Genomic DNA, 15,427 nt, shown 5'->3' with positions numbered 1-15,427 from the left:
TCCTAACTAAATCATAGGCTTTCTTGAAGTCAACAAATAGGTGATGTATCCCCCCCCCCAGTTGTATGAGCCAGGTATCTGTCAATATAATGACTGACTAAAAGCTGGCCTACCAGGGTTCCATCCCCAACATAGGCAAAGAATTTTCTCCCAGCCTTTGCATCCAGACTGGCTCTGGGGCCCACCCAGCCTCCTGTCCAAAGGGTACTGGGAGCCCTTACCCCAGGGTTAAAGAGCAGGCAGGGCATGGCACTAACCAATCACCCCATCTAGTGCTGAGGTTAAGAATAAGTTGGAGCTATACCTCCCCACACCCTGAGCACCTACAAGGAACATAGTATGACAGCTTTACTTTTTTTATGGTCTCACTGTACCATCATTTCTTCTCCAATATCTGATGAATGCAGAAAACCTGATCAGTAGTTGACCAATTATATCAAAATACACAACGATGATCCCCAAAACTTTGTTTATGAATGGCACTAACCTTGACAGAAGAATTTTGGATAACATTTTGTATGTAGTTGATACCAATGATATTCCTTACATAACTTTGGCTTTTGGGTGACAGACATGTTGAATGTTTGGTGTCAACCAACGTTTTGGCAAACATCTCAGTTGCCATTTCCAAGGTAGGTATGAGGTGGGACTGGTTCTGGTGTTATATAAGGCAGGCAGTGAGTGGTGAGATGAATTTGATGGTGCTGATTGGTGGAGCAAGCTGCTATCCAATGGGAGAAGAGAATGTGGTTGAGAGAAGGAGGTGATGGAATTTTGGGAGGAGGTGACAAGGAGGTTCTGGTGACCATGGTGGACAGGAAAGGATTTGCAGCAATTATTGGAGAGAAGATTTTTGCGCCATAGCCGCACGGTCAGAGGCATCATGCTTCGGACCGGTGATACGGAATGCCCGCTGGTTCGAGTCTCAGGGAAAGAAATTTCTCATGAGATTTTTGACCGGTGTATGTAGCATTGTGAGGAAATTGGGGAGCTACAATGGGTAGCGTAATCCGGTCATGAAAACTAGCAATGGCAGGGGGTTCGTCGTGCTGACCACACGTCACCCTATATCTGGTTGGATGATCGTTCACCTCTGCTTAGGCATGTGAACATGAGGCCAGCAGCCAGTTAGTCGCCTTAGGCTCTCAGAGGGCTGTTACGCCACAGATTATTATTATAAGTCCCAGTGTGATATGTCACTCCAATCTGCCAGAAAGCATAAGCCTTCTGTGCACATTATATTTCCCTCACTACATATGTATATATTATCTCATTCACCATGACAGTAAAAGCATGCAGTTATTTCTTTAAATTAATGGAAATTTTAATTTATTCATCAGCTTCCACAGATTAGGCCCTTTGGCCTGAGCTGGTTCAGAATTAGAGAATTATGAACTGCTACACCTTTAGTAACACCTGAAGACTGTGGTATTACAACACTGTAAGGCCTCTCCACCTACAAAGAATAACAACACAGAAAACAATGGTGTACATCCATGCCTCGAGATTTGAACTTGTGATCTGAGGATCAGAATGATTCAAGATGTATGCACCTTAGATATGACAATACAACTGGTAAAATTAATTTTTGTTAACAAAAATTCAGTTAAAGATCAACTTTCTCCAACAAATCATAAAATTCTCTACCCAACTGCTTCTTCTAAATGCTAACAAACAGACACAACTACCAGTACAGATAACAATGAACTCAATTTCTACTTCATGTGCAGAATTATGTTGTTGCTGTTTTCCTTTAACCCACCTAAATAATTAGACATGTTTTCTTTAGTTATTTAATGATAATGTTTTGAGTGCAAGAATTAGTGTTGGCTGGAACATGGAGATTATCATGAATGGTGAGAAGACACAAATTCGGAAGTGGTTGTTACCTATAAGGTACTATCCTGACAACTAATTTAAGATGATGAGGAAAACCACAAATTAAAAAGAAAGCTGTCAGGGTAGCCAGTAGCTTGGTTGAGATTCAAATGCTCTTGTAAAATAAGATATCTTGGTAGTGCAGCCTTTTGTCTACCATAACATTTTTCAACAGTTACAAGAAATTCACACACAAACATGCAAACATTATGATTTTAAATAGCTAGTTTTATACAGGCACACCAAACAGGTTGTCTCAGTGACATGACTTGTATTTGGGATGTGTCCAGTGTAAATACTGTCAGGAGCAGCAGATATGACAAGTTCTTATTGGTTATCTTTGGTAAGCACAGGTGAATGTTAGAATATCCAGTCACTTGACAAAACAAGATCACTGTTTTCTCCCTCATCCTTTCCACTCCGTTGTATATAATAATTATCTCATATCAGTAAACACAACATAACATCTATAACTGATAAAGCTGTAAAAGATGAATACACAACTATGTAAGAGTCATGGCTGTCAACATGGACAAGAAAAGAAGCATACAGACCTAAGTTTTCTTAAATGTGTGTCAGAATTGCTGTTCACTGAGCTGCATCATCCATCAAATGTTCTCATTTTTGTTTATTTGTTCTCGGATTATTTAACAACAAACACTTTCAATGGCCAAGATTTTTAAGAAAACAATTAATGTAAGATCCAAAAGATATATTAAAAGAAGAATTTTGTTTGTATTTACTTTATCAGCAAACAAAATTCAACAGAAATTTCACTCAGTATGTAGTCAAAATACGAGTTGACCAAATACTGAATTTTCAATATAAACTATGCTATTTCACCATATATAATTGCTTAATGCATGACTACTGTAACATAACACAACAAATTTTCCACACATCTTCACAAGTATTCAGTTCACATATTTCATAATTAAGAATAAGCATGACTGATAAGATGACTTGTGCACTCGATGACCTTTAGCTTATCAGAACTGCAGACAAGTAATGAATTTGTATCAGTCTATTCATGTAATAAAAATCATTCTAGTAAATCACTGTCCTTCCCAGTAAACAGATTACTATAATTGTAGTACACAACATTATACTGTTACATTAATGGTAAGCATAAAACACTGACTATGAATTATGATCATCTATATGTTAAGAAGTAGTAATGATGTCTTGTTACAATACACATAACATTCAACGGAAGTGGCTAAGAAAAGTAAAAAATGCTATCAGCTGCTATGTGAACATTGCTCAGCAAAAGTCAGAAGTTTAGCTGGCAACACAGGATAAAATTATTTCATTGTGCTAAGTGAGTAAAGATGAAAAAAAAAAGGTAAAATATTTTTTACAACAGCATAATGCAATATGGGCATATCAACATATCTGCATAATCAGAGATATTTGGTCTAATACAGAATAGAGGGATGTATGTCAGAAAGGCATAATGCTGCTGCTCCTGCACAGAGATACAAACAGATGCATTTGGGCATATCAACACTAATAATGCACATTTGTCAAACTTAATAAGTGTAAGAATTTAGTTTCCTGTAAATCAGAAATTTTTAAAATAAAACCTTTTGGTATGATGCCCTTGATATGCATTGCAGAATATCCCTTGCTATATGTTTGATTTTGTAATACTCTCAAATGCCAACTATACTACAATTTAAACACAACGATGGGTGAGTGAGTAAGTGCTTTGTAGTGCAACGATAGAAAAACTGCAAGGATGCAATGGTGCAAATCCTTCGCAGGACTTGACTATCATGCAGTGTAATACTACTAATCAGAATAGTGTGTTCTTGTGACTGTGCACAGGGACTTAAAATAGTAACATGTAGGGAATCTCTACCTATTTCCCTGTATTTTACACAATCACTGTAAAGTTTCCATATTCTTAATTTGATCATAACAAACATCCACATTTATAAAACTCTGTCAGTTTAAATTGATCTATTGTATTACCAATAATCTACTTCAAATGCTATAAGAAATGCATTTAAGGAAAACAATAGCCCCTTAATGTTCTGTATCTCAGGTATTATTGTATTTTTTTCTTGTAACCTATGTCAAACCTCAAGTACCTAACCTTAATGGCCATGCATCTTTATTCTTATAGCAGAATTTATCTTGAAATGCTGACACTTAAATTTATATAACTGTACCAGTGAGTGTTGAGTATTCTCTGATTTCTATTTTAAGGGATATTATAAGGCTCAGGTAGAATTTCCATTTTTAACTGTCTCCATGTTAAATACAAAAATACCAATGCCATAGTGCTCCCACTCCACATTTTACAAAAGAAGCATTAAACTACCATATATCAAAAACAGGAATATACAGAAAAATTAAAATTGTAATTAAGCAACAAATTTAAAGCTTCTGAAATAAGGTAGTCAAACCTATTACCTTGTTGAAACTCCAGAAATTACAGTATAGTGAGATGGAAGGATGCTTCAGAAGAAAATGTGAAATATCCAGGTAACTTCATATTTTTATTTTCTAGACGTTACGTTAGCATTAAACTACTAACTTCAGCATTAAAGCAAAAGCAATATTATTCTTCATGTCATGTGCAATATGAGATAATTTCTATCACATCAAATGCACAAACGAACTTTCACACCACTTTAAGTTAGGAAAAATTTCACAACTGTGCAGCACACCCATTGCAAGACCTGGGGATACAAGGAGGTTAGCATATGAAAAATAAAATTATAAATACTCTAAAAAGTTTCTTAGTATAACACATAACATGCTTAGGGCCACAGTACATTATGTGTATTTCTAAATTTTTACTGCCATAGAAAACAATTATAGAAGGGCTGGACAAATATCAATCAAATTCACTATGATGAGAATATACAGCAGCTGAATGGCTATGGAAATTTTTTTACAAATATGTATTCTTCATTTCAAGACATAGTTGATAATAAAGGCAATATTTTTATCAAGTTTCCTGAAGACTGGCCTCCTATATGACCCCTTTCAGTAAATATGCATCTTTGTAGAGTCTATACTATGATATATAAAAACATATATAACAATTAAATTACCTGAAATGTACTTCAAACTTCTTACCTTACCCTATGTTTTGTGTTGTACACAACACAAAATATACCATTTTATTGCATTCCTTATAATGCATTTTATGCACAATGTGCACAAAATGAACACATACATGTCTCTCTGTCCATCCACTCTGCATAATTCAACTCAAGAACCACTGGACAATCAGTTTTCAATAAACAACTGAATCAGTAGAGAAGAAAAAAAAAACAATGTTTAAAATGTATGTTCATGTATTTTAGTTATAACAGTGTAAAGTATGTATATTAGACTGCAATGCACTCTTTTTTTTTTAAATAAGAAGTGCCTAAGAGTTAAAGAATAAATCTTATATTGAAGAGATATGCCTATGATTTGTTACAAATACACCTGACAAACCTCTACTTCTCTAGAGATTTTAAAGGCACAGTGCAACTGTTATTATTTAAATTGATATAGGAATGTGTTACTAGATAAAACCAGTTCAAACAACATAAAAGAACTGCTTGAATTCATTACCCACATCTTTTTGCACCCTTTATGGTAAATTATCATATGACTGGTATATTACATGATATATTCATGTTCTTGTGTGTGCGTATGTGTGTATTTTGTACATGTGCACAACGATGCATAAAGAGTTATATATCAGTAACAGTTATTTAATCACTCTTATTAAAATATCACCATCACCACTCATTAATTGATAAATGAAGTGGTGACTGAAGCCAACGTTTACATTTTACCCCATAGGCCACCCTACTTCCAAAACCTTCTCTTTTCAACCCTTCCTTTCCCCACTTTAGGACCCTGAGTCAGCTGCTAACATAAGAGTGATCAGTGACCAGACATTGCTTACAATACCACACACATAACATTCACAGCATTTACAGTGATTAAAAAATCACTGAATCACTTATCTCTTATAAAATTAAAAATAAATGTAATTCTATAACATCAGATGATCGACAAAGTCCAAAAACTCAAAAATATAGATTGTATTACACAATCATCATAACCCTTCAGAATATACAAAATTTCCTAATGTCAGAGTAATATTTCATGTTCTGATAATTCACACTGACTTACCGTCTCTCAGACTTGGACACATGATGCGTGAGTGTGACAATGAGAGCTTCCGATTTAGATCAGAGAATCCTGGGATAACATGAACACCTGCAAATAAAAGAAGTTCAGTCCAATTTTACAATCAATCAAAACATAAGTTGTCCCATTTTACAATCAATCAACTGTGAACTTTAATAATCTGTATAGTGATATTTTTTTCAAGAGGTCCAGAGAAATGTGGAACAGTACCCATGAACTTCAATGTGTGATATAAATGTATCATGGAGATACAAAGAAAAATGGAAATCATTTCCAGAATCTGATGTGTTCTGATTAAGTTTAACTTTGAATGTGTTTATGTTGCAAGTCTGTCAGCTATATTAGCAATTCAAATCTCCACAGGCCACATGACAGGAAGAGAATCTATCTTTCTGCCTGAGAGAATCAGTGATTAGTGGGATGCTAAAAACTACTCTCATTATATTTTCATATAGTTAATTAAACTCTCAACTGCATAGGTTGTTTAATACCAGATGAGATAGTTCAGTCAGTAAAATGAATGGCTACACACAAGCTGAATGACTGAGTTAAATTTCCATGAGCCACCAAATAAAGACAAGCTCTGGAGCCCACCCACCCTCCTATACAATAGGTAATGGGGACTATTTTCCAGGGGTAAAAGTGGCTGACTTAAGAAGCTGATCATTTACTTCCATCTAGTGTCAAGCTTATAAATATAAAAACACATGAAGCTTTATGTCCAACCCCTCACTGCCTTGTGATAATGAATTATGTTACCATATTCTTTTTCATTAGTGGTGTGGTATGAGTAGTAAACTAGGAACTGGTGATGATCTGAAAGGAAGTCACCAAGACCTTGTGCTTTGGTTTCATTATAAATACACTAATATAAATAACATTTAAAATGATTCACACATGTAAAAAATTCCAATTCAGAAATATTTTCCCTTCAATGATTTCAACATCATCAAAATAAGTATTATATCTCATACTCCAAAACACTGTGTAAGTACTGCCAAATTCACAATTCGTTAAAATGGGCACACAAAATCACAATTTTTAAAATGTACAAATAATCTTCTAAGACTGCATGTACTCAACAAATGTAGACTACATTCTGACAACTAGACATACACAATGGTAACATACAATGGATTTTAGTTATTATGTAAATCTGAACTGATGTATGAATGATTAAGACCTCACAGTACAATGCACTTAGATGTGTCAATAAAAACAACATACTACCCAACACTTACCATTTTCTTTAACAGAACCACCATCATCAATGGTCAAATGTTCTGCCAATTCAGACAGGGATTCCTCAATACTGAAGCGAAATGTCTGTGAGAAACGTCGACGTATCTTCTTCATACTGATTATTTTAAGGCACAAAAATCTGGATTTAATATAAACTCATACAAAGTTTGGAAATGCAGTCTGATAGTATGGTATTACTTATATAACATCTAATCTGAAACAAACAGAAAGATCAACTGAATAGTAAAAAATTAATAAGTAACAAATAAACAGTAATAACACCATATATGTCATTAGAATAGCCAGTTTTATTACATTAAGCAACTGAATGTATCAAATTCTTAATTCCATTATGATTTGCATTTTACTTATATCCATAGCAGGTCATTAAATGTTCTTTACCTGTTTGATATGAGTATATTTACAAAGAATTCATATGAAGAGACATCTGATGGTTTGCATTTTTAACAGCAGAGTTTCCCTCACAATTGAGTATGAGATGACTTGACAGCAGCAAGTTACATTATTGGTTCTTTATATCTATAGAGAGTCTTTTCCAAAACTTAATGTCCTCCACTTCAAAGTTGAGACTATGAAAATACAGGCCATCATGATGATAAACTTTGGTTTTTAAATATTACTACAAGACTTAGGACATTTACTTCAGACAACGCTTACATAAATTTGGTATAATATAATATAATAAAGTAATGTAATGTAAATAAAAACCTTACACACTGATTAAAAACTTCACAGTAAATGGTAATTTTAGTTTATTATGGAATCACTCAAAATAATGGTATATACATACATACATCTTTATACATTCCATGGATCCATAAGTTACTCAGATGACAATAGGGTGTAGAATAAGTCATAATAATACAATACATGTTATACAAATACAAGTCATACTATTATATAAATGTCACAAATACAAAGTGATCACTAAAGTAGAGATAAGTTACAAATAAACCCACCCATTATATACAATAGATAAATTATGACTTACTTGTAAACATTAGAAATTCACCGACAGAGTAAAAGGAGTGTGTAATTAAGTATCTTTTCAATGCTAGTTTAAATTGTGCCTTTTTATTTACAAGACTTGTGAGATTTGATGGTAGACTGTTGAAAATTTTGATCCCTGCATAATATGCACTCTTCTGAAACCAGAGAGGTTGGCAATTGGTCTATGAAGCTGATTTTTATTCCTTATGTTGACACGGTGGATAGGAGAATTAGTTTGAAAATTTTCTTGGTTATTTACAATAAAGTTCATTAATGAGAATATATATTCACATGGAAGAGCTAAGATCTCTAATCTCTTAAATAGACTTCTACATGAATTCCTAGGTTTGACACCAGCCATTAATCTAACAATTTTCTTTTGTAAAGTGAATATCTTTTTGATGTTTGATGAATTTCCCCCAAAAATTATTCCATATTTCATTAAAGAGTGAAAATAGGCAAAATATACTGATCTGAGTGTGTCAGTGTTGCTGACATGCAACAGAGATCTAACTGCGTAACATGCGCCACTTAACTTAGGTATCAGTTCATCAATATGATTAGTCCAATTTAGGTGATTATCAATTTGCAAACCCAAGAATTTTGTGTTTATTGACTCTTGTATATACTTCCCATTATAACCAATACTTAAAGCACATTGTGGAGAGTTATTTGTTATAAATTTTATTATATTCGTTTTATCTAGATTTAGGGCCAGCTTGTTAGCAGTAAACCATTTACTCATATGAGACAGAACTATGTTTGATGTTGAACAGAAATCATCAAAATGTTTATTTGAAATTATGACACTTGTGTCATCAGCAAATATTATGGGTTCTGTTAAAGTATTTATTGTTTTTATTGTTGGAGGAAGGTCATTTATGTATATTATTAAAAGCAAGGGCCCTAAAATTGACCCTTGGGGAACTCCATGTTTTATTGTTCCCCAGTTTGAGAAAAAATTTCGTTTGTTTTTAGGTGCTTTTACTTCGACCTTTTGCTTTCTATCTGTTAAATAGGATCTGAACCATTGCGCTGCTATTCCTTGAATGCCATAAAAATGCAATTTATCCAACAAAATTTCATGATTTACACAGTCAAAAGCTTTTGCTAAATCACAGAAAATTCCTCCAACATGCATTTTTTGGTTAACAGATTTTAGCACATTGTCTGTTAGTTTAAAAGCTGCATCTTCAGTGGATACACCTTTCCTGAAGCCAAATTGTTCTGGGACTAATATGTTGTTAGCATGCATATGATGACTTAATCTATTGTACATAATCTTCTCAAGCACTTTAGAAAAGGTAGTTAAAAGTGAAATTGGTCTGTAATTTGTCCCCTTTCTTGTGCAGTGGTTGTACTACTGATATTTTAAGGCGGTCCGGGAAAATGCCTGTGTATAATGAGTGATTACAAATGTGGGTTAATGGATGACTAATTAAAGCTGAACAAGCTTTCAAAATTTTACTTGTTATTTCATCATAACCTGATGAGTTTTTTGATTTGAGGGAATTTATTACACTTTTCACCTCAGTTTCGGTGGTTGGAATATGGTGCAATATGCTCAACATATAAAATATTATAAGACAAGTGTGGGAAAGCAATATACGGATCTGTTAAGTCACACAAGACTGCAGTATATTATCACTGTTTCTGTGTAATGGATCACGTCTCACATTTTTCCATATAGTATATAATATGAAGCTCTTTTCAGAAACACTCTTGAGTGTTTCTGACATCTTTCTTTTGACTTCCTTTGTATTCTAAATACCCTACATTTGTTACTATTATATTATAAGTAATTTTAATCACCCATGCAAGCAAACACTACTTTAAAGAGGCAGACCTGATCCTACAAAAACCAATGTCTACGATCGTTGTCAAACTGTGCACATTTCTCATAACTCTTCTTTGGGGCAAGATGATTGTGTTCCCTCGTGAAAGTAACATTCTCGTTAAATTACAGTATTTTCAGCCAGTTCCCTTACCATACTTTGCCTGTTTCCTTCCTGTCTATCATCTTCCAAATCAAGTAAAAATACCCCCAGATGTTATGGCCAACAAAAATAGTTTCTAACTAACTAGATGACTTACGGAACAAGAATGTTTATCACCGAATTAACCAAAGCCTTCTACTGGTCCCTGTCCTGGGCCAACAAACTACAGTCTCCTTCAACTCAATCTCCCATAGATCCCGCCTGATCAAAATAGTTTCTACAGTTTCCATATTGCAAATTTATAATTTAATATCAGCAACTTCAATGAGAGCAAGGTACGGTCTTATATTTCATACACACGGAAATAATTACAATTAAATAACGACCAGCTCTCTAAAATGTTTTGTGTGCAGTACTTAAGATATGTCCAATATTCCGAAGAGTTCTAATTCTCAGAGTAATACACATTTCTTAACCGATCCTCAAAATAGCATAAGGATTCATTCCCCAAAGAAAATAATTTCACTCATCTGAACTGTAACATTCTTTCGCGAAGATTTAAGACATAACTAACCTCATTCTCTCTTGTGTTATAACTGGCCGGTGACAGAATGGAAATTACTTCTTCAAAGACATATTACTTAATGTGTCATGTATCACAGATAGATACGTTTGATTTAGTAAAACATGTCATATTGCTTATAATTAATAACATTTTGAATTATCGTAAATTCTTGACTTTTTTGCACTTTATCTTTCCGCCCTTTCGCCATGTTATCTTTTTTCCACCGTAGCGATACGGTTGAGATAGACACAATCGAATGAAACCTATTGGATATTCGATTGTACCAAATTTGAATACTTAAAACAAATCCAACGTTTGCTTTCACTTCATGCATCGGAACATATTGGACGCGGTTCACGAGTAGACGGTTTTATCTTTGAGAGGCAGTATTATACACGGAATTATAATAAATAAACGATCAAAATACGCACAATGACTGGTTCAGTTTTACTTGCCGAGTTCACTGCATTTTCAACTTGTAGTCCATAATATGATATCGATAACTGGGGCCATCGCATTACTCACATGTAGATTCTGCGCTGGGGATGGAAAGGTTTACTCTTACATATTTCTATGTCGTTATGAGTGGACTGACGGTCTTATTTCAAACGCCAATCACCACTGCTGTTTCCAGTTCTTCCTGTACTTATAATCATAGGCAGGAGTGTTCATCATGTTCGTGTGTTAGTCGAACGTCGCTCCGAGTGGCTAGCAGTCTTGCTGTATATTTATACTGAGAAAAAATTCGGACCCTGAATACTACAATAAGGAGGTGAAACGGTTAAAGTCAAGGGTGAGAAAAGCATATAACAGCAGAAAATTAGGACAACAGCACCAAGAGGAACTGAAACGTCTATCAAAGCAGTTGCTATTAGCTAAACAAAATGCGCAGGAAACATTTTTACGGACAATATTAAGAAATGAAGGTAAATGCTGGACCGATTTCTACAAGTATGTAAAACGACGTAAAGGAAACAGGGATAATATTCCGGCGATCAAGGATGGTAATGGACGGCTCATTACTGACTCGATAGAAAAGGCCAACTCCCTTAATTTCTATTATTCTTCGGTATTTAGCTGCGAGCGTAGCATCCCGCAGATACAATGCGCTAACTCAGGCGAACCCTTCGCCATTAGTACTAAAATCATTAGAAAAAGGCTAGCAGGGATGGGAAAAAGCAAATCAGTAGGGCCTGACAGCATTTCTGGGGAAATTCTAAAACTGGGTGGGGAAGCCATGATTCCATACCTGGCGCGATTATTGGACGTAACAATTAATAATGCCACTATACCAAGGGACTGGAAAAAAGCCATAGTGGTTCCTATTTACAAAGGAGGTGATCGATCATTGGTCACAAATTACAGACCGGTCAGTTTAACATCGGTGGTCTGCAAACAAATGGAACACGTTATAGCATCGTACCTGAGGAAAAACTGGGAGGAAAAGAATTGGTTATTCGAGGGTCAACATGGGTTCAGGCCGGGATATTCATGTGAAAGTCAAGTAATCACGGTTTGTCAGGACATTGCAGACACACTGGATAACGGAGGAAGGTTAGACGCGATTATAATCGATTTTTCGAAGGCCTTCGATTTAGTTCCTCACGATCGGCTGCTTATGAAAATCGCGGCATCGGGCGTGGACTCGAGGATAGTCGTATGGATAAGAGAATTTCTTTTAGGCCGAACACAGAGAGTTAGAGTAGGAGGGCAATTATCAGAGGAAGTCAGAGTAACATCAGGAGTACCGCAAGGGAGTGTATTGGGTCCACTTCTATTCCTCGCGTACGTAAATGATATTTGGAGGAACATTGAATCGACTATTAGACTTTTTGCAGATGACTGTATAATATATAGGAAAATTATAAATAGTAAAGATATAGAAAAGATGCAGATGGATCTAAACAGTCTGGGGGAGTGGGCGGTTGAAAATGATATGAAAATTAACCCAAGTAAAAGTAAGGCAGTTAGTTTCACGAGAAGTCGGGTGAAGGAACCACTAAACTATTCGTTACGGGACCAAATAATTCCGGAAGTGAGCAGTTGTAAATACTTGGGAATTATCTTAAGCAGCGATTTAAGCTGGGCTGATCAAGTAAATTATACGGTGAAAAAAGCCTGGAAGGCACTTCATTTTACAATGCGTGTTCTCAAAAAGGGGAATAGTAACACTAAAAGTCTAGCCTACACATCACTAGTGCGTCCGATTCTGGAATATGGGGCGGCGTGCTGGGATCCTTACAGGGAGGGGCAGATAAATGCGTTAGAACGGGTGCAAAGGAAAGCATGTAAATTTGCATATCACAGGAGCGATTCGAACTGGGAAACCCTGGCACAGCGTAGAAAGATAGCACGAATATGTGCTCTCTTCAAGGCGTACACGGGAGATCGGGCATGGAAAGCTATAGGTGACAGATTGCAAAGGCCATACTACCTGAGCAGAGTCGATCATATTCGGAAAGTTAGGAGCAGAAAACAAAGAACAGATATCGGAAAATATTCCTTTGTAAATAGGACCATCCAACTCTGGAACCAGCTACCTACTGAGGTTTTAGGGACTCTCTCCTGTAAACCAAGTACGTTTAGGAAGAAGGTTAGGAAAGTGATAAATGAGGTGAAGTAAAGGGAATAGATGGGTGGGTGCAGTGAAGGGGGGTAAATTGGGGTGAGGATGGGAAGGCTTCATAAGTGTAGTGAAGTGAAGAGAAGGTCCTGATGAAACGTGTGATTCATTACTGTTACTGACTTATGTCTAGTTGGTATTAATTTTTAAGTTATGTACTTTAGGTTATACGGTTTTGTAATATTATGAGCTGTTTTATTTTGAGTGTGGTGTGTTGTTTTGTTGTGTCTTATTGTTCTTGTTGTGCCTTATGCTTTTTGTGTCTCATTGTTTTTGTTGTGTCATGTCTTTTTGTCTTACTGTATTGTTGTGTCTCATTGCTTTGTTGTGTCTTATTGTTCTTGTTGTGCCTTATGTTTTTTGTGTCTCATTGTTTCGTTGTCTTATTCTTTTGTTGTGTCTTATGTCTTTTTGTCTTACTGTTTTGTTGTGTCTCATTGTTCTGTTGTTTCTTATTGTTATTGTTTGTGTTGTCTTATGTTTTTTGTGTTATTGTTTTGTTCTGTTTCATTGTTCTTGTTGTCTTATGATTTTTGTGTCTTATTGTTTTGTTCTGTCTCATTGTTCTGTTGTTTCTTATTGTTTTTGTTGTCTTATGTTTTGTTGTGTCTTATTGTAGGACCACTGCCACCGGGTAAAAACCCATTTGCAGTCAAATAAATAATAATAATGTATGCCGGTTCATAGGTCGCATTCGTCCACATTGGGTTCGTCATTCCCTTTGCACACACACAGTATAAGAATTTACATACCAATTTGAACCTTTCTCTTGCAAATCAGTTTTCAGGATTTTGCATTCAATGTACATATTTTAGAGTATTTATATACACAATATTTTTATGAAATAGACAAAAGCATTTAATATGGCTTAAATTCAAGGGTATTTCCAGGTTGATTTTCATTTCTTAATTCAGGTCTCTTTAATGAACATAGAGTGATATTGCATTTATCCATGTCTTGTATGTAAGTCCTGAAATTCCTATTTAAAGCAGTGTTGTAAAGATGATCAGCACTTTCTTTGTTACAGAAAATGTCTTTAAAGTTAGATTTTGGTCTTACCTGTGAAAACAATAAGTACTTAATTTCATAAGATTCCAAAAATATTATTCACACACATATATATATTAGTAAATTATTCTATTTCCTATGTCATTATCCAAAAATTCACGATCTGAAAATTAAAATTAATTTTACAGATTTAAAGCATCTGGGCACAGCCTTCAAATTTAATGGAAGAAACTTAAAAAATCAAACAAATAAAACAAATCAATATACGCAGAGCAAGAAGTGCAACAGATTTTAATTGATAGACCTGATGATGATGAGATAACATCGAAACATGTCGTCAAATGTAAAATGTAACAAGATCTAGTATCTAATGAAAAAATGTTATAAATTTTAAGTAATTTTAACAACATTTTTAAGTTTGTGTAAAGACGGTAAATAAATTATTGTATTAATAAACACAAACATGACGCAATTAAGATATATAAAAAAAAAAGATATAAAATATATATATATGCGACTCCTAAAATTTGTGCAGGCCTGCCTGTACTTACAAAGACCTTTATAAAAGAATCATGTATATATCATTGGCAAGTACCATATCTATTGATAAAACTGATCTTGTGCTAAAATTACCTTACTAGGTGTTGATTTTAAATTATTCAGTCAGCTGATGCAAAATGTTCTATATGAGGGCTCAAAGAGCAATCCGCAGGAACATCAGTGGTTTCATGAGACTTCAATATAACATGGAGTAGAAAAGTTTCAGATGAAAAATTCTGTGTGACAGATACTACTACATTGCAAAGTGTGGGTATAATCTTGCGTAATGCGAGTTTGTGAACTTATTCTGTGTATCTGGATAAATATTTTTAGAACATGTGATGTAATGTGTGAACCAGATAATGGGATGCAGTAGTAGAGAAGGGTGAGGGCCAAGGAAAATGAGATGTAGACAGAATAGGGAAGAAAGATAAGATAAAAAAAATCATTCCCTGA

General features: G+C 34.8%; 1 protein-coding gene across 10 annotated transcripts in view; it reads right to left on the bottom strand.

The window, feature by feature from the left end:
- LOC110828879 (cyclin-dependent kinase 17) overlaps window positions 1-11,451 on the bottom strand; it is a 44,662-nt gene extending 33,211 nt beyond the window's left edge. For 5 of the 10 annotated variants that reach the window (XR_015537028.1, XR_002542786.2, XR_002542787.2 and 2 more), the window contains exons 1-3: window positions 10,810-11,061; window positions 7,287-7,501; window positions 6,028-6,114 (exon numbers count right to left, since the gene is read on the bottom strand). Coding sequence is in view for 6 of the 10 variants with exons in the window: in XM_022062007.2 (XP_021917699.2) it covers window positions 6,028-6,114; window positions 7,287-7,401 (202 nt within the window). In the remaining 4 variants the exon portion in view is untranslated. Of the gene's footprint in view, window positions 1-6,027; window positions 6,115-7,286; window positions 7,502-7,689; window positions 7,709-10,809; window positions 11,062-11,231 lie in introns of those variants that run through there. The other 5 variants (XM_022062010.2, XM_022062008.2, XM_022062013.2 and 2 more) reach the window with 5 other exon arrangements.
- Between the last annotated feature and the right edge of the window lie 3,976 nt (window positions 11,452-15,427).

This window comes from Zootermopsis nevadensis, unplaced genomic scaffold (assembly GCF_977971745.1).
Source record: "Zootermopsis nevadensis isolate Lab colony 2312 unplaced genomic scaffold, Znev_1.0 Znev_ptg000025l, whole genome shotgun sequence".
NCBI lineage: Eukaryota > Metazoa > Arthropoda > Insecta > Blattodea > Termopsidae > Zootermopsis > Zootermopsis nevadensis.
The sequence above is the reverse complement of the archived record's forward strand: the minus strand, read 5'-3'. Positions and strand labels throughout refer to the sequence as shown.